The sequence below is a fragment of the Microtus oregoni genome, unplaced genomic scaffold (assembly GCF_018167655.1).
Source record: "Microtus oregoni isolate MIOR12 unplaced genomic scaffold, Mior012 000077F_ref0000221, whole genome shotgun sequence".
NCBI lineage: Eukaryota > Metazoa > Chordata > Mammalia > Rodentia > Cricetidae > Microtus > Microtus oregoni.
Window position 1 is genome coordinate 3,954,246 of NW_024544029.1, and position 18,864 is coordinate 3,973,109.

The 18,864-nt window shown below is 52.6% G+C and overlaps 1 protein-coding gene across 2 annotated transcripts in view; it reads right to left on the bottom strand.

Annotated features, from left to right (window-relative positions):
* Nucleotides 1-18,646, bottom strand: part of Col2a1 (collagen type II alpha 1 chain) — a 28,801-nt gene extending 10,155 nt beyond the window's left edge. Inside the window, exons 1-29 of one of the 2 annotated variants that reach the window (XM_041642575.1) lie at nucleotides 18,496-18,646; nucleotides 14,593-14,796; nucleotides 13,221-13,237; nucleotides 12,812-12,844; nucleotides 12,689-12,721; nucleotides 12,532-12,585; nucleotides 12,301-12,402; nucleotides 11,303-11,380; nucleotides 10,674-10,718; nucleotides 10,518-10,571; nucleotides 10,102-10,155; nucleotides 9,370-9,423; nucleotides 8,992-9,045; nucleotides 8,813-8,866; nucleotides 8,490-8,534; nucleotides 7,898-7,951; nucleotides 5,218-5,262; nucleotides 4,782-4,835; nucleotides 3,242-3,340; nucleotides 3,085-3,129; nucleotides 2,896-2,994; nucleotides 2,686-2,739; nucleotides 2,225-2,332; nucleotides 1,804-1,857; nucleotides 1,619-1,717; nucleotides 1,431-1,484; nucleotides 866-964; nucleotides 476-529; nucleotides 44-97 (exon numbers count right to left, since the gene is read on the bottom strand). In XM_041642575.1, coding sequence (XP_041498509.1) covers nucleotides 44-97; nucleotides 476-529; nucleotides 866-964; nucleotides 1,431-1,484; nucleotides 1,619-1,717; nucleotides 1,804-1,857; nucleotides 2,225-2,332; nucleotides 2,686-2,739; nucleotides 2,896-2,994; nucleotides 3,085-3,129; nucleotides 3,242-3,340; nucleotides 4,782-4,835; nucleotides 5,218-5,262; nucleotides 7,898-7,951; nucleotides 8,490-8,534; nucleotides 8,813-8,866; nucleotides 8,992-9,045; nucleotides 9,370-9,423; nucleotides 10,102-10,155; nucleotides 10,518-10,571; nucleotides 10,674-10,718; nucleotides 11,303-11,380; nucleotides 12,301-12,402; nucleotides 12,532-12,585; nucleotides 12,689-12,721; nucleotides 12,812-12,844; nucleotides 13,221-13,237; nucleotides 14,593-14,796; nucleotides 18,496-18,580 — 1,938 coding nt within the window. In that variant the 5' untranslated portion in view covers nucleotides 18,581-18,646. The remainder of the gene's footprint in view (nucleotides 1-43; nucleotides 98-475; nucleotides 530-865; nucleotides 965-1,430; nucleotides 1,485-1,618; nucleotides 1,718-1,803; nucleotides 1,858-2,224; nucleotides 2,333-2,685; nucleotides 2,740-2,895; nucleotides 2,995-3,084; nucleotides 3,130-3,241; nucleotides 3,341-4,781; nucleotides 4,836-5,217; nucleotides 5,263-7,897; nucleotides 7,952-8,489; nucleotides 8,535-8,812; nucleotides 8,867-8,991; nucleotides 9,046-9,369; nucleotides 9,424-10,101; nucleotides 10,156-10,517; nucleotides 10,572-10,673; nucleotides 10,719-11,302; nucleotides 11,381-12,300; nucleotides 12,403-12,531; nucleotides 12,586-12,688; nucleotides 12,722-12,811; nucleotides 12,845-13,220; nucleotides 13,238-14,592; nucleotides 14,797-18,495) is intronic. The other variant, XM_041642574.1, reaches the window with a different exon arrangement.
* Between the last annotated feature and the right edge of the window lie 218 nt (nucleotides 18,647-18,864).

The window sequence follows — 18,864 nt, forward strand, 5'->3', positions numbered from 1 at the left end:
AGCTCCCAACAAAGACACCTGGAGAAACTGGGTAGGTACTTACGGCAGGGCCAGGGGGTCCTGCGGCACCTGTCTCACCATCTTTGCCAGGCAGACCCTACAGAGCAGAGGAAAAGGAATTGTAATGACTTATGTCATATGATGTCACCTAAGACCAGCAGATATACTTTTGGGTTAAGGTCCCCAATGAAACTCCACTTTTACCACCACTCCCTGTACCTCTTGCTGTATCTGCCACTTCCCTCGCCTTTCTCTACACAGACATCTACCTGTACCTGAGCCTTGCTTCTGTAAGCACTCAGCAGCCAGTAGTTTCTCTGGGAGGATCCCAGAAGGCATAACGTAGCACATGCTCAGCCATAGGAATCAACTCTTGATAACCAAGGCTCTGAGGACCATGTCTGGGGCTCACCCCTTCCATTCCTGATAGGTATTCCACCAACACCAAACCATAGGCAGTAAGGAGAACACTTACTCTCAGACCAGGAGCACCAGCCAGTCCCTTCTCACCAGCTTTGCCAGGCTCGCCCTAAAAGAAGGGAAGGAAAAAATGTGAGGTGGACGGTTAAGGGTGAAGTGAGGCATAGAGTAGACCGAGGAGCCTAGGGTCTGAAGCCTCATCCCAGTGCACCACAGAAGGAACATCAAACATCAGCCCCTTCTCTTATATTCAGAGTCATCCAGGCCACCAGGTTCTGTGACATAATGTCAGAGAGACAATGTCCTGAGGTTCACGTGCATCCATGGTAGGGTATGGAGGACAGAGCTGTCCATGTCGCCTGCCCTGGGCTAACTGTTCAGAAACCAGCCCTTTCTCCAAAGGATAGAGAAGACAAAGGAGATGACAGAGAAAACTGTTACTTACGTTGGCACCTTTGGGGCCAGGGAAACCCATGACACCAGGCTGCCCACGAGCTCCCTGAGGACCAGGAGGTCCAGGACGACCATCTTCACCAGGGGCTCCCTGAAAGACAGGATGCCATTCTCTGAACATTGTCCCTCCAGTCATCTTTCCCCATCAGTATCTAAGTGCCTGCTGAGTGGCAGACATGGAACAAAGTACTAGCCATGTACATACATCCAGGGTTGACCAACCCCACACAGATGGACCCATCTACTGGAAGGTGCTCAAGCTCAGAAGTCTTCCCTGAATCTCTAATCTTTGTCCCCACTCTTCCTCCTAGAAGATGCTCAAATGTATTGTGTGTGCATGCATGCTGTGTGTGTGTGGTGTGTGTGTGTGTGCATGTGTGTGTGTGATTTTCAGAGCTCATAGTACAAGTCTCATCTGGCCATAAAACCTACTCCTGCCATTCTCAAAATGTACTGAATCCTAGTTGCCTTCCCCCAGACTCCTTTCTCTCTTCCCATCGTCTCCTGAAGGATATCCCCTACTCTCCCAGAAACCCCACTCAGGATGATTGACTTACAGAAGGACCGACTTTGCCTTGAGGACCGGCATCACCAGGACGACCCGTAAGACCCTTTGTTTGGGAGAGAAAAGAGACTGATATAAGTCTTCAATTCTAGCAGCACAACTTAGATGATGTGGGGGGGGGGGGTATGAGGGTCTGGGCAGCATCCAAAATCAAGGACACAGGAGTGCCCTCCTCCGTACCCGGGCTCCAGGAAGGCCAGGTTCTCCAGGACGACCAGGGTCACCATTGGCTCCCTTGGGACCAGCCAGGCCACTAGGCCCTCGTTCTCCAGGAGCACCCTACACAAGAAGAGGGAGAAAGTCAGTGGAATGCTTCATAACCAGGGAAATTGGGAGAGACCAAGTCCCCCTCTCTCTCTACTCACCTTGGGACCTGCCAGACCATCTTGACCGGGAAAACCACGGTTACCAGGGGCGCCCTAGGGAGAAGTAGGCAAGAGGCAGAGGGTGAAGATGGCAGCTCACCAGCATGCCTGAAAGGAGTCCCACAAGGCTCCCAGGGGCCATCCATTCACCTCCTGCCACGGTATCTGTGGGCAGTAGCCATAGCCTGCAAGACCCTGAGAGCCTAACCTACTATCTAGAATCTGTTCCTGCCTCTCTAGGAAGAAGCTCACTGTTTTATGCCACCCTCGGGACAGGGGGCGCAGACAGGTTAAAGATGCCTGTGCCCCTGACATTGGAAGGAACAGAGAAGAGAACATTATCCAGAGAAGTCATTGGGCATGGCCAAATCAGAGAGCCCCAGGACTGGACTTGTGAACTCGGGACCCCTAGCTTACTTACTCTTTCTCCAGGGGGACCGATGGGCCCAGCACCGCCAGGTTCTCCTCGAGCGCCTCTTTTACCTTCCTCACCAGCAGGACCAGGGGCTCCCTGGGGCCCAGCAGGACCCTAATAACAAACATAAGAGAAACAGGGTAAGGTTTTCGCCTTACCTTGAGAAAAGCACTGGCCCAGTGTGCAGAGGAAGTGGCCTTGGGATTGTTCTTTTGGTGCGGGGGAGGGCTTGGGCAAAGAGGGGCCAGATGGGATCAGCCACGGAGGAGCAGAAGTCCCAAGTGGAACTCAAGCTATTCAAACTGGGAGAGGAAGCCATCGCAAGGTTTCCTTTATTGTATTTTGTTCCCTTCTCCAGGAATACCAGTACTAGGATGGGGAACTGCTTGGGGCAAGGGGCAGTGGGCCAAAAGGGTCATCTATGGGGCAGAACTACAGTAAGGACAGACTTGAAGGCAGGTACTCACAGTTTCTCCCTTGGGGCCTTGTTCACCTTTGAAGCCAGCAATGCCAGGCTCGCCCTAAATGAGAGAAAGAAAAGTGCTCACACTGGGTTCTCTCCAAAGAGCTGGCCTACTCCTCCCGCCCCCCCGGAATCTACTGTGGTGAGCCAGGGCAGGAGGGCACAGAAAAGACGGACATGTGGGTAGGACATGGGGATCATTTCAGGCTCTTACCATCTGACCTTTGGGGCCCAGAGGACCAGTTGCACCTTGGGGACCAGGAGGACCACGGGGCCCTGGGAAACCAGGGGCACCAGCAATTCCAGGAGCACCCTGTCAGTATGAACAGAAGAGAGGAGCATGAGGAGAGAGGATGAGGAGGACCTGAGCATCCTGAGGACTCAGCCTAGGGACAGTACTTACAGCAGATCCTTTGGCTCCGGGGATGCCATCCGTTCCTGGGTTACCCTGGTGAAGAGATGATATTGCCATAAAATAAACAGCCCCTTCAAGGGATACACGCACTCAAGATGGCCAGGGCACAGATGTCAGACCTTCCAGGCTAAAGAAATGAACTTACAGAAGCACCTGCGGGCCCAGGGGACCCAGGGTTGCCAGGTTCGCCACGAGGACCTTGAGCACCTTCAGGACCACGAGCACCAGTGGGGCCAGCTTCTCCCTGGGAAGAGAACGGGAGGGTGAAGGGAGGGAGGGGCAGCAGCAGGTTCACGGCCAGCTGTGTGCGCGACTCTTGCACGTGCTCACACACCTGTAAATGGGCAGGTCTGCTCGCCTGGGAGTCTGTCATTTCTGCTCCCACCCGGCCCAGGAGCATGAGATGACACCCCACACCTGCCTTCTCTACTCTGCCCCTCACTTCTGCCCTGTGAGCCCCATGCAACTGTACAGATGCCTAGTGCAACAGGCAGCTTGTTGGTCCTGTCAGCCTCTGTCGAGAAGCCTGGGTTAAGGGAGGTTAGGGCCACGGGATGATGGACAGATGGGAAGTCCCTTCCTGGCTCCCTTTGTGATTTCTCTCTGATGGAAGAACGGAAGCCAGAGGGCGATTCCCAGGCCTTCTGTTTCCTTCAGCATCTCAGCTCAGAAGTGGCTTCATTTCTGTCTGACCAGGGAGATCAGAGCTGCTCCAGGATTCGGCCTCGGCTTGTTTGAAGTGCCAGTATGCCAGGGCAGAAGCAAGCTGGGGCAGGCTCCCCGGTTCTACTTTTCTCTAAGTTAACTGGCAGGCCTCTCCCATATAAAACCTCTCTTTTTATTTTCATTTTTTCCTAAAAGTCACAGCGTGCTACGATCTGTTCTCTGGACTGGAGTCCCTGGGGAGGGCTGCTGACCTGGAGAGAGGTCAGAAACTCCTCCGGTTTCTGCACACAGCATTCCTGATTCACTTTGGTTATTATTATTTTCTAAAGGTCAGGCCCTCTCACCTTCCTCTGTCCCTCCTCACAATGGGTCTCCTTCACCCGGCTCCCAGAGGCCTCAGACACTGTCTGGTTGCCATGGAAACCCCCAGGAGTGGAAAAGCAACCTGATGCCAGTGACACAGGGAGGCTCCCTATTTATTCCCAGGAATGGTCACACTGGAATCCCTCCTGGGCCACGGGGGCCTTCCCCTGAACTGGCTGGCCTCCCACTGGCCTCTATTAATCCTTAGAAGAGCCATATTAACTAGGGCCCAGAACCCAAGTGAAGTAGAAATAGGAAGGGGGTAGAGTGCACAGAACTGAACTGCCCCCTTGCCTCTGTACCCACCCCCCCACCTCAAGCTCCCTCTGGGTTTGTCAGCTCTAAACATTTGGACACTCCAGGCTCATTTTTTTTCTTTCCTTTCCTTCCCAGTCTTCTCCCGCAGATCCCTAGGTTCCCCTCTTTATCTACAAGGCAGACCTCCAGTCTCTATTGTCAAACCTTTCTCTGTCAGAGAGAGAGAGAGAGAGAGAGAGAGAGAGAGAGAGAGAGACTCTGGAAATACCCACAGAGGCTAGGAAGGAGATGTGACAAGGGACCTTAGCAGGGGCTATGAGTGAGAAAGTGCCTTGATTCTCTGAGATTTTCAGTTTGACCAGCACATCCCACACTCACTCCGCCATACATGCACGCACCTTAGCACCAGGAGCTCCAGGGAAGCCAGGACCACCTGCAGGACCGACAGGACCCTGGAGAGAAGAAGGGAATAAAGGGTGAACGCTGTCCAGACCTCAAAGAAAGACACCCCATCTCACACTCCTTCCTCACTTTGGATTAATTTAATTTTTGCTCTCGCCCATTGTGACTAGAAGAAACTGTCCCAGCTGCTGCCCCCAGGGAACTCCAGAGAGATGCATAGCTTTGCCTGGCAAGTTTATAAGTCTACATATCATAAGAAGCCACAAGGCTTTAACCTCTTCACGGAAGAGATTGCTGAGGGCAGCTGGGGATGCAAGCTGCTTGTGGTCTTTCCAAAACTCTTAAGGGATGGGTCACCTCCTTCCTGACAAGTACAGGCTGTTCCTTGGGCTACACAGGTACCGTCACCTGCTAAGGATGAGGGAAACTTACCGGAGGCCCAGCAGGACCTGGCTGGCCATCGTTGCCCCGAGCACCCTGTTATGAGAAAAAAGGAGCCAATGGAAGAGGTGCCCACAGATCCAGCTGTGCCCACTTCAGCCCACCTTCACATAAAATGTGGGAACATGGTGTTGGGGTGCCCCAGGCTGGGCACAAGCAAGGTGTGTGTCTGCAGCAGGGGACGCCCTATGGGACAGCTGCATGACTTGGTGAACAGAGGACAATGGGGGGCTTGTTCTTGGGGTAATGAAGCTTGGGCAACTTCCCGGTAACCCCGTCATTTCTAAAACTTCAGCTAGGTCCCAAGTGTCCCTGACTTGAAGCTGAGTGACCATTCAGAAAGCCATGAACTGGGCAAAAGGAAAACAGCAGAGGCAAGCAGCAACCTGCTTCTGTGCTGGTAGCCTGGGTTCGGGCTAAGGCAAAGTCTCCTCTCTGTGAACTCCCGGGTGACCTCTGGCCCCTCCCAGACAACTGCAGTTCAGGACAGTAGCCACACCCACAGGATGCCTACTCCTGGCCTAGGAGGCTGTTCCCTGATGAGGACAGGCCACTAACTCTGATGTGTAACCAACCATACCTAGCTCTTATCTCTGAGAGACTTGTCTTTGCCAAGCAATCAAAGCTGTTCCTTCTCAGCAGAACTTGGGCTTTGAGAGTTCCACTAGTTTGGGGGCCTCAAAGGTTCTCTCTCAGGTGCCTATGAGGAATTCTACTCTAACTCCAGGAGCCATTACATTGGGTACAGCCAGGCCTAGAACCTGGCAGGGGACCCAGAAGGCTAAGGCAGTGACTCTCAACCTTCCTGATGCTGCGACTGTTCAGTACAGTTCCTCATGCTGTGTTGACCCCCAACCATAAAATTATTTTTGTTGCTACTTTATAACTGTAATGTTGCTACTGTTACGAATCATAACAGCTTTTAGAGATAGAAATTTGTCAGGGGTTGTGGCCCACAGGTTGAGAACCACTGGGCTAAGGGGGAGACTTTTGGCAAGCCTCTGTTTCTCCTCAGAAGCTTGAGGGAAGGATGCTCTGTGGGACTCAGCCTTCTTCCTGGTGTGGGCTGCCTTTTCTGTGGAGCCTCCAGCCTGGCAGTCAGGGGAAGGGGGCAGGAAAGCAAGACTCAGTGGACAAAATGGCAGAGGGATGGCAGAGTCTGCTCTCCGGCAGCACTTCCTGGCTGAGCCAACTGCTCTGGCAACCTTAGAGTACCTTCCCTCAGGAGTCAGGCAGCAAGGCCTGCAGGAACTCCTAGGCTCACAAGGCCCCTGGAGAGACCAAGGCAGAGTGAGGAGGGCCAGAGAAAGCATCAGCACAATGCAGAGAATGTTCTAAACCGAATCTCATAATCACGCTGCCAGCATGACCGCTGTGTGGACAAGAACCACCAGAGAGAACCAAGACCCGGACCTGCTGTGTCAGGTAAGAAGAAAGGATACAGCGAGAGGGGGCGGGCTCTCTTGACCTCTTCACAAGGGAGCCCCTCTAGTTCCGAGTCGCCCCAGGCTAGGGACTCTGCAGAAGCAACAGGCTCAAGCCTCCTCCTCCTCATACAAAATGACCCTGGGGCAAGGACCTTGGGCAGCTCTTGTTGACAGTATGGGTCACAGCTGCTCAGTTCACAGACCTGCTACTGAGAGACACCCTCTGGAAAGCAGCAGCATGCAATGAAGCTGATTTATTTCAGCTGCCCTCTAAGGACCTAGGAGGAGGGGCCTCTGAGCTTGGTTGACTGGGGCGCAGACCAACAGAAAACAGAAATCTTTCTTCAACACGCTTTTCATCACATCACTCGCCTGACCAAGCACCCACAAGGTCTCTCTATTGCCTGGAGATCCGAGCTAACTGCTTCCTCTGGCCCCTATACCCGCCATCGCCTGCCAGTCTGCCAGCCCATGGTTTCCCACATTAACTAGAGGTAGCAGAGACTGGACCCTCAGTGTGAGCTGCTTATTCTTCCTGGGCCTCGATTCCCTCTTCTCTAAAATGAGAATAACAGATCCTACATCACAGGAAGAGGGGAAGATTAGATAAAGAAAAGCATGCCAGGTCCTCAACCAAGAAAAGGTCACGAGATGGAGGCCACTGGTGTTGTATTGACACAACTCAGGGCAACATCAAGCATGGAGGCCTGTGAGCCAAGGCTAGCCTCTTTTCTCTTTTTCTAGGGTACTATCATGCAAATCAAGAGAAAGGGCAGAATCCATAGCTTAGACAGCTACCACGAGCTAAGCCTGTTCCTGAACTCTAGCTGCACGGATTGGGAAGAGGTAAAGGCTACCAAAGGGGATGACCTGAAGAATCCAGACTGCTGAAGAGAACCTTACTCTTACACCCCACCCCTCCTTCTGCTCTGCAGGCCCCTCCACCTGAAGCTCAGGAGTGGGAAGACTTGGGATGGAAACTCCTGGTATAACAATGCTCTCTATTTCACACCAAGCTGGATTGTCTTTGTTAGGAGCTGGGGAGGGTTGAGAAAGGTCTCACTGAGAGGCCCAAGCTGGCCTCGAACTTGCGATTCTCCTGCCTGGGTTTCTCAGGTACTAAGATCATAGGTCTGTACCTCCTAGCCCAGCTTATCACAGAGTTGTTCTGAGAGTCAAGAAAATCTACTGGTAAATTGTAAAGTGTTCAATATATGGGGCAGCTGACTTTGGAGGTTACTCACGGCAGCACCAGCAGGACCAGTCCGTCCTCTCTCACCAGGCAGGCCTCGGGGACCCTGCAACCAACATAGTTCCAGCATTAGTTGACACAATGGTGGGTTGCGTGATGACTTAGACAGGATGGCCCTTCGCACCCACGGGGGCCCTGCCTGCTGCACTAGGAAGCAAAGCTGAGCAACCTTGGTGGTACTGAACTGCCCCTGGGTCCTGTTCTAAGGGCACAGCAAAGCACAGAGCTTCCTGCAGGCAGACCCATGTGTGTTCCTGTTGCTGACTGGACTCATTTCTTGAGAAAGATGAGTGCCCCAAAACACTGAAGACAAACAGATTTAAAAAAACAAACAAACAAACTGAAATATACTTTAAGTGTGTCTAACAGATCCGGTTTCAAGGAAGTGCAGGCATGTGAAATTCTGAACAACCTGTCTCCTGCAAGTTGGTTTTGCTCATGATCAGATAAATCTGCAAAGCCCTGTATCTGCTCTGCACGAATGCATGAATGGATGGATGCTATGGTTTGTGATGTGGCCCTTTGACAGCTGTTGGGGGTCTGAAGAGCTTGTGGTGACTTTCCCATGGGCGACTCAGACTCACCATTGGGCCGGGGGACCCATTCTCACCAGGAGAACCGCTCTCGCCCTGGGGAAAAACACACACACATAGGGTCAATGCTTGAATCATAGTTCCCAGAAACTTCCCAATAAGTCATTGAGAGATCTGCGTGATTCGGTGAGGGCTGAAACATGCCAGTTTCAACTCTAGGGGAGTCAATCCCTCCAGGCTCCCAGGCCGATGCTCATCTACCATGATGCAGACTTGGGCGTTCCCAATTACGTTCCAACTGCCTAAGCCCTTCGGCTGGACAGAATGTCTCCTTTGCTTCATCGCCAACCCCTGTGTGTCTCCTGGTCCTTTACCTTCACACCTGGAGCACCAGCTTCTCCCTTAGCACCATCGAGCCCTGGGTAACCCTGGGAAACAAGAGAAAGCTTCCATCACACATCTGGGAACCCACACAGAAAATAACATGCATACCCCCAAATATTTCCTCTTTAGGCAGCCCCTGCTCTCCAACACCCTTACCCCTGATACTTACTCTGTGACCTTTGACACCAGGAAGGCCTGGGGTTCCAGGGAATCCACGAGCACCCTGCAATGCAAAGGGGAAATACTCAGGAGAAAGAAGAAACCAGACTGCTGTTGGCTGCTGGAGGCTGCTGGAGAGCCCACAGGTACAGCTCCCTTGGGCCACCAGTAAGAAGCAGGCATCCAGGCATCTCCACAGCTTCCTCAGCCAAACCCAGGCCATCACCTTGTGCTCACACAACTATGCTCGCCAACTTGAAGGCAGGATATACGAAGGAACCATTAGTTCCCAGTTTCACGCTGAGTTAATCAAGCTAAGTGAGCTGTATGGTCACTGTATGGGGAGAGGCTGGAAAAGCATGTGGGGTTAGGAAAGGTGGAGCTTTACCTGAGGGCCAGGAAGGCCTCTTTCCCCAGCTTTTCCAGGTTTCCCAGCTTCACCCTGCACAGAAAGAGATCTCGTTTTTCTTGGTAGCCCCATGAGCATAACTGGTGTGTTCCACAGCCGTGCATCCGCCCACCTCCTGCAGGTGCCCCCTCCCAGGATGCCTGTTCCTGGTCACGGCTTATTCTCTGGCACATTCCTAGGTCCTCACTAGTCTCCAACTTCTCCAGCAAGCTTTTGCTCTCCTGCCCAGAGCTCTGAGGGCTGGCCTGTATGTCCTGACCGCAGGAGGTTTTACTGTGCAATGCCAGTCAAGAAAAGAGTTCAAGAAAGCCGGCTCCCATCTCTTTGTTGTTTTCATCCTCTGTAGACATCTTGGCTCAGGCTGAGCTTTCCTACCTCATTACCAATGGAGATGATGTGCGGGTGTTTGGTGGACGATTCTTTCTTTGTTTTTCTACTCTACAGCTTTGTGCCTTTAAGCCTTACGTTTTCCTGTCCCTTCTCTGACTTCTCAGTTTCTCTTCTTGAAGTTAATGATGTTTTAATTATTCTTCTTTTCATAAGATCTGAAACCATCCCCAGAGACCTGGCAAGCTAAATCGCAAGCGGGTGTGTGGGTGGTAGACAGCTGGAATTTAGGACTGGCTAGTCTTGCTCCTCAGGAAGTCTCTTTACCCAGAAGCCTCAGCACACACCCTCTCTGAGGTATGGGGGCTTCTCAGGCCTACTCACATCATCACCAGGTTTTCCAGCAGGGCCTGGAGGACCACGGGGACCCATGGGACCCTGCAAATAGAGAATTTAAGAGATCGTTGGAAGGGAAATACAAGGAACAAAAATCAGGATGGTACTTTTGGAAGCTAGTTATCCTACAAGGAAGAAAGGCAAAAAGGTCAGGACAAAACGGTAAAGGAGATCATGGTGGGGGGAGGGGGCAACACAGGCTGGTGGTCCCCAGAGGGGGAAGTGTCATGATGGGAGTTCCTGCCACGCTGGTTCTCTAGAAAGGTGCTCCGAAGGTGGGGGGTAACATCTACATCTGGATTTTCTATGACCTTCCAATTGTGGGAAAGAGCTGGCAGAGCTTGGAAGTGGGTTGGTAGACCGTCCCCAGAAACCCCTGAGAGAGGGCAGCCTATGGTACTTACAGAGACACCAGGCTCGCCAGGTTCACCAGGATTGCCTTGAAATCCTTGAGGGCCCTAGAAGGGAAAGTAATGACATCGTGTTGACACCCCAAACTGTGCCATCGAAGCTTGACAGGCATCTGTAATGATGCCAAGAGGAAAAGAATGAACACTTACAGGGGCACCGGCAGGGCCTGGGGGTCCTCGAGGTCCCATAGGGCCCTGCATTGGAACAGAAAAACGGGAGACTTACTGAGTCTGCGGTATCATCAGCTTCAGGATTGAATCTTCTCCCCTCCCCCAGCAGCCAGACAAAGGACAAGAAGACGCTGTGGGGGCAGGAGCCAAAAGCCTCCTTGGCTGCTCCCTCTTCGTTCCCACTCCCCACTCAAACGTCTATTTTTTTATTTATAGGCACCGTTTGAACCGAGAAGCTAGCCTTGCTTTCTCCTGGATGGCAGCCATGTTTACTAAAGTCTGAATTTCATTTAGCATGTGCCAAGCCAGGCCGCAGGGTGAGAGTTCCTGCTGGAAGCCTTGTGGATGCTGGAGAACAGTAGCTGCTGTCTGCATTCTTCAGTTCTCATTCCAAAAGCAATAGCGACTGGCCTTCTATGCATCTCTCCATCCTCATCCTTCCTACTCACTCCAGAGCGTCCTTCAAACCGTTAAAAACCGGTGAACTCCTCAGCTAACTAAATGAGAGGTCTTACAGAACCGATGGAGATGCTCTGGACAGTTATCCACCAGGCAGAGGACCAAGGATGGCCTCCTCCTGTCTGGGCAGCTGAGAACGGCTGTCTTACCATCGGACCTTGCATCACTCCCATCTGGGCACCTCCAGCCTTCTCATCAAAGCCTCCAGCCATCTGGGCGGCGAAGTTCTGCAAACCAAGGCAACAGTGTTAGGAGGCTGCGGGGCCCTGGGTCAGTCTTGTTTGCCAGGGAGGGAAAGAATTCAACATCCTCTCTAGTTATCAGAGACCAGCTGCGGATTGATCAGAATTACCGAAGAGACACTGACGAAGTTTCAGGACCGTGTTCTCGCCACAGTGGCGGAATCACTTCCCTGGAGAATCAAGTGTTATTTGTAGTACTCCAAGACCATCACACTCTGTAAACTTTTATATTCTAAAATGCTACATAAATAAAATATCAATTTTAAAAGGCATTCTTTGTTCTCCAAATTGTTGATGTCTGGCAAAGTCCTGAAATCTGGTCTTGAAATATTTCAGGAGGGCTGTAGTAGGCGTCTGTGAGCCCACTTAGATTGAAGAATTTAAGACTTAGCAAACTTCCAAATGGCACACCTACAAAAGCTGGGCAGTCCTATAATTTGTTGATTGGTGTGGTTCCAAACACGACAGTAGCCACACACCTTCACTCAGTGGGGCTCTTTCATGAGAATGAATAGTTGCTTGGAATGTACTTGGCAAGGACCATGGACAAATGTCTTTCAAGGACAGTGGTCACTGCTCTTCCAGAGAAATACAAGTGCCCAGTTATTCTTTTCCCACACCCCTACACCCACTCCCAAGACTCAACCGCATGATGGGTGCCAGGAAGCCAGGTAGCTGAAGGGCTTCTTTAGAGAAACCCAATGAGAAGAAAAGCTAGCCTTTAGCGCCACAGCCTCAAGCCTCATATGTGATCCCACTCAATTACAGGCCTGAGGCAAAGCCTATGAACAGACTATGTACATACTGATGACAGTCCTGGGGCCAGTCAGGTAAGCGAAAGTAGCAATTTAGAAGCCACAGTTCTAAGGGTACTGCCAGGAGAAAGGAGAAATAAGGACACTTACTCCAGTAAGGCCAGGGAGACCAGGGGGGCCTGGGGGGCCAGGGGGACCGGGATTTCCAGGGGTACCAGGCTCTCCATCTCGGCCACGAGGTCCAGGTGCACCCTTGCCAGGAAGAGAAAAAGGCATCAGTGGAAGGATGTTTTTAGAGCCATGCTCCCCGGGGAACCCCCCATGAGGCCATCAGGGAATACAGAAGGAACGTTTCATCAGTTTCATCGGGCGACGACTCACCTTTTCTCCCTTGTCACCACGATCGCCTCTGGGTCCTTGTTCACCAGCAGGTCCCTGAAGGTGAGGAGGAGCACGGTGTGATGCCATGAGGCCAGAGACCACAATGGCTCAGTTGCAGTAAGGGAAGAATGGAGCAAGGGATCTTTCCCTTTCTTACCTGAGGGCCAGGCGGTCCTTTGGGTCCTACGATCTGTGTGAGAGAGAGCCACAGACTGTTGGTTAGAGGGGTACATTTCAGACAGCAGATACATGGGTTGTGGTGGGGATAATGTATACTTACATCCTTGATGTCTCCAGGTTCTCCTTTCTGGCCCTGCAACATGAAATGTTGACAGAAATAAGCTGAGTGAAACCAATTTGCCCCAACAAAAACCCCACCCTGCCACCCGAGCCTGCTCTTGTCCTCTAGACTGACATCTTCTGAGGTCTAAAGAGCTACAGACCAGATTAGCATCTCTGCTTCTGAAGAAGAACATGGGAAAACAAACACACAGAGCCAGTGAAGTGGCCCAGTGGCTAGAAGCTCTTGCAGCTCCAGCCTGATGACCGATGGTCGAAGGAGAGAACCAGCCCCTCAGGGTTATCCTCCTGCCGCCACTCGTGCATCAAAGCACAACTGTGGCCACACTCACATACATCATATGGAGGAGCGGGATGTAATTAAAGTGAATTAAAAACAGTGTGCTTACCTTTGGGCCTAGTTGTCCTGTAAGGGGAAAGAGAGGAGAAGGTGAGACAGGAACCATTTCTATCATTCAAACTCTCTTTGGAGGATTTGGAAGATCAAACAAAGGAAAGGACCACAACCAAGGAAGGGAGCAGATTCCTCTGCCTTGCTCCCAATCCCTCTGTGGGGGGCTTAGGGTCCCAGAGCCCTTTTGTTGCTGAGGACTCACAAGGAATGGAGGTGTCTCTAACTTTATTAGTCAAAAAGCATGCATAGTGTCGAGAAATGGTTGAGAGCAAGAAAGAGACCACGGGGACAAAGCAGAGGAGACCCGGAAGTCAGGCCCCTTCCCAACCCATGCCCTCCCAAAGAAGAGTTACAGCTGAGGAAGCCTTACATTAGCGTGGAGTCTCCTGAAGCAAGCACAAAAAAGAGCAGGACACAGAAGTTACAAAGAGCATTGCAGCCAGGGCCATCCCAAACTAACAAGTCCCTACCCAACCTTAGCAGCAAAGGCCTATGGGCCATCACCACTGCACTGGCATGGGCCCCTTAAACACTTCAGGGTGTCTGAGAGTCTACAGCCCTACAAGGCATCAGTGCTGGGGAAGCATTCAGGAAAGGCAGCTTCTCGATTCTCAATTCTCTGTTCAACTCTCCTCTACTTGAATAGGAAGGGAACAACAATGAGCCTTTCAAAAGGCTTGTGAGGGTGCTCCCACCTTCCCTGTAGGGGGATGGGACACTGTGTGGGTGCTGGGAAGCAGTCACCTGTGCTCCTGGTCAGCACTGGTTCTAGCTGGGAGTTAATAACAGTCACTAGCTTAAGAATCAACTCCCAGAGCCCAGGGGTCTCCTTCAGTTTTTCTGCTTCTTAAATGGTGGTCAACACCAAGCGGAGGTCAATGCATAGAGGGAATACCACCATTTTACTCTACTCCAAAGTAGGAGCCCACTCTGTGCCCCTGCTTCCTGACAGAGGTTTCTCCACATTGACAACCATGTCCTGGAAGGTTTTCTATAGAGAAGACAAGATGTGGGTGTCACTGGATGAATTAATTCGTGCTGTAGCTAGACAGAGCCTGATTCCGCCCTGTGGGTCTGGTAAGTAGCAGGCTTGGCTCATGAGGGGAAACTTTTGTGGAACCATATCTGTGATTCCATAAAGTGTCAGAGACATACTCCTGAGGTGTTAAGTGCGGGAGGGTCTCTCTCTCTCTGGTGACTCAGTCTCACCAGGTTTCGGCCTACAATCGAGAAGCGGCCTTGCCTTCCTGCCCCTGCTGATGGGATCAGATGGATGGGCAGCTTCTCATGAGAAGACCACCATCCATGGAAAGCTAGCTGCTGCAAGTAATTTATTTATGTTGAATAATAAATAAATAAATTACGACCACTGGCAGGGGTGAGGTCAGCCGGGCAGATGGGACAGCACTCTCCGAAGGGGACCTCGGCGTCAAGGCAGTCCTTTTCTTCACAGTGAATGTCGTCACAGAGGATTGTCCCAGTGTCGCACACACAGATGCGGCAGGGTGTGGGCTTCCATACATCCTTATCTTTATACATTTGCCCATTCTGAAAGCAGCTGCCAGCATCCTCTGCACCAAGAGGGGTGGGAGTGGCGAGTGCCAGAGCAGAGAGGGAGTGGAGCCGGGGAGAAAGAGAGAGGTTGCCATCAACTTGACGTGATTCGGATGCTAAGGGATGGTGGTAGTCAGACCACACCAGACAGAATAAACTTACACATTGGTTTTGGAAAACGTAATTCAGCTTTCTGCATATTCTAGGATATCTCTTGTGTGTCTTGTACTGTGCAAGATGGGTATGTTGGGGGCGGGGTGGGAATTATGACCCACCAATAAAGGAGGGCTGTTATCTACTATACTCTTTTTATCTGGCCCGCATGGTTGGAGGGGGGCTGGAGATAGAAGGGGTGAGTTGGAAGGTGAAAATGGGTGATAGGAGGAGGTGATATTCTGAGCAGGAACCTAGGGGCAGTAAAGATGGAGAGAAAAAAAATAGGGAAACACTGGCTGAATAAGAAAAAGTCATATCGTTTTTTTGTCATCCTCTAGGAATGAGATTTTCTAAATACAGCTGGCTGCTAAAATGCAGAAGAGGTGCATGAAAATTCTACCACAATCTTTAGGAGACACGAACAGCATATAACTTAAAAGGCAAGCTGGGCCCTCCTCCTGCAGTGACACTGCCCCCAGAAGTCTTGCCTTAGTCTGAAGATGACAACTCAAATGCAAGGGGCAGGAGGCTCTAAATGCCTGGCCTTGGCTAAGAGCGACCAGTCTAGACCTGCGTCCTTCAAGAATGCAAAGGAACAGCTCGAACTGGACCCTCTCCACCAGTGCCCTGCCGTCTGGAATTCGCCCTGCACTTGTAAACTCTGCTGACAAGCAAGAGAGCTTCTCAGAGAGCCAGGGCCTGAAGAGCCCGCACCACGTGCTAGGCAGCGCCCGGCGCTGTTTTTCTCATTAAAATCTCAAAAGCGATGGCAAAAGCTGAGGAGGAATAATAGCGAAGAGCCACAAACCCAAGGGGCGTGGTGAGAAACGGGCCTGCCTTCTGCTCTTCAGGAGAGCGACAATCCAGAGATCAAAGTCTCCCTGTTCTTTTCCACTGGAAGAAACCCATCTAACCTTTAGGCAAGACTATCAAGGGGAAGGTGAGGGGATCCCAGGGGAAAAAATGTCTAAACTGATAGATTACCCCACCCCCTCCCCAGCAGGCACTAAAATAGCTGGAGGTGACGAGTGCTTAGAGTCGGCTAATGATGTCCAGTCCTGACTAAGAAAAAGCGCTCTATCTCCCAAGACTGCCTAGAGGAGCCCGAGGAAGGCAGGGGGAGGGAGCGTCGTGAAAGCTGATCGCGTTTTCCAGGAAGGGCACCCCGGGGCCGGCGAGGACCAGGGGAGGGGCGGGCCGCGCTGGGTGTGAGAGCCGCTGGCTGACTCTTTGTGGCTGGGGTTCGGGACACTGCCCTTCGGCAGACAGACACCCGGAGAGTAAAAAGTGGGATTAAATGACTGCCCCCAGAAAGGAGCCAACACCGTAACCAGATCCCTAGGTGCGGTTGGAGGAAGCCAGCACCACCCTAATTGTGGCACGAAAGGGACTACAGATAGCATCCTGGCCGCCCGATCGGGTTCCCCCTAGTTACCGCCGCCCGGCATAAGTGATTCTTTGTGGCTGGCCAATTAAAAAGCTACCTCTTTCGGGGAACTGTTTTGCTTCGTCGCCGCTTCGCGCGCGGGGCCGGAGCCCGGGAGGTGGCTGCAAGCGGGCACAGGGGGGCATTGTGGGAGAGGGGGTCGGGGAGTGCGGGGGTGGGGGGAGCCACCGGGCCTCGCCTCTCATGAATGGGGCTTTTCTCGAGCGCTTACAGAGCCCGATTCACAGGTCTCCGCGAGGAACCAGCTTAAATAAATACGGGCAGGGTTTCAACCCATCTGGAAGCCATCGCTGCCAATCCCCCAACGCAAACACGCTTCACAAAGAAGGACTGAGGTCTCTCACCACCCCCCCTCCCCAAGCCAGCAGCACTTTTGGAAGCTAGGGCTGAGAAATGCAGATGTGGGTCAAAATCTCCGCGGCCAAAAAGTTTCCCAAACTCGTGGAAAGATGGAGAGGAGGAGCGTGGTGGACTCTAGGTTTCTGACATTGCTGACGTCCATGCAGGCTACGCCTTTCCCCACATCAGGTCCTGTGAAACCATGGAGGGTGGGGTGTTTGCATAGATGGGACAACCTGGGGTGCAAAATCAACCGGTCAGATACAGAATCTATTTCTCCTAGAAGGAGGAGACTGGAAGTTTTAGATTCCCTCCAAAGCGGCAGAATTCACTCTGCCAAGAAGGATGCGCCAAGAGAGCTCTTCGCCACTAAAGCGAGAACCTTTACTATCCGCTGGAGAATTAGGGAAGTAGTTTAGACAGCACACTCCATTGCTCGCTATAGAGAACACCAGTCAATACCACAGCTTTGTGGATGTGTGCTTTTACATTTAGGACAAAAATATAGTCAGGCAGAGGCGAACGAACATTCGACATTCCCCTAGAGCTCCAGCGCACGACCCCGGCTTCGCTCGCCACTCTGAGCAGCGGCGAGGCCGGAAAGTGCTATGCTGGGGCTCCCCATTGCTGCGCTCTCGGATCTAGCCCTGTCCCCGCTGCGCCCGCCGGGCTAAGGAGAAGAAAGTCCGCCAGGGCCCGCCGCCTTCCAAAGCATCCCTCGGGACAGCCTAGTGGCAGGGAGAGCGCACAGTCTCAGAGGCAGAAGGTCTTTGATACCCACCCACTACCCAGTTTCACCTGCAATTGATTTACAGTCTGTAACATAAAAAGACAAGGCTGGAATCCTAGCCGTCGGAAACGTGCCCAAACACGTGGAAGAAAATTCTCTCTACCTAATACACTTTCCAGGCTTTGTTTGTCCTGAATATAATCCCAGACAGTGGATCTTACCCAGGGAGGAGGTGGAAAGGTGCGGGAAACCGCCCTTGGACCAGGGCTGTAAGGCTGCAGCTATAGCCATAAGCAGCTCTTTGACCTCACCATCCTCCATCCGCTGCTACACACACAGTAAAGTAACTCATTGTAGACCCTCAGGAGGTAGGGGTTAGACAGTGGAGGGGGTGCTCTTGGGGGACCATTCGGAAAGCAGGTCTGGTTGGAGTGTCAACGTTTTTCGGAGTCCCAACGTTTTTCAGACGTCAAGTTCCTGCAGCCCAAGGGAAGCGAGGGGAGAGCGTAGTTTTAGAGAAAGACCGGCTGGTGGCACTTTACCCTGGGCCAGCCTGGAGGGGGAGGGAACTGAGGTCGCCGAGAACCTCTTTTCCTTTGTGGCCTCAGATTTCAACCCATCAGTGTCAGAGTTAGTCCTTTGTCTAGCGCCTCTTTGAGCCCCGCAGCCTCTAACCCCTAGACTAGGCTGGGAAGTCTACCCGTAGGCGTCTCATGATCTCTCTCCTCCTGTTAAGTATGGGGCTTCTTTTGCCTCCTGATCAAAGCTGGTGGAAGGGGGTCGCGTTTACATCTGTGTTTAAACCTGTCGCATCCAACACTTTGCAAGTTCATATCCTTCCTTAACGCAGGGACCTGCAAATGTCTCCACTCACAACTCTCACGGAGGATGCTGCGACAGAGTTTCTCACTCGCAGAATTCGGCTCAGTGGACTCCTGTGTACTGCGCGCCTGGGTTTCGGCGCCCTAACCCGGACCGGCGCTGGGAAGGAGGAGGAGAAGGGACACACGTCAGGGAAACAGGTAGAGGACGTGGGCGACTTACCGGCGTCCTGGCCTTGACACCGAAGGACCGCGGCGATGAGCAGCGTCAGCAGTACCAGCGACTGGGGAGCCCCGAGGCGGATCATGGCTCACCGCGGGGCCTGGCAGAGCCTGGCCCGGGCGAAGCGCAACGAGGCGGCAGAGCACGGAGCGGGTCCGGATCTCTACCGTGCCCTCATGCAGGAGGCCCTAGGTTCAGGAGAAAGAGGCAGGAGACCCGGCAGCCCAGCAGCTCTCTGCGTCTTCTCCCTGCAGAGGCTCCGGTTATATGCGCCCGGTCGCTCCTAAGGCTGGCAAACTGGCCCAAACCGCGGGCCGCCCCCAGCCCCCCGCTGGGCTGTAACCTGAGTCCCCGCCCCCCGAGCCCGCC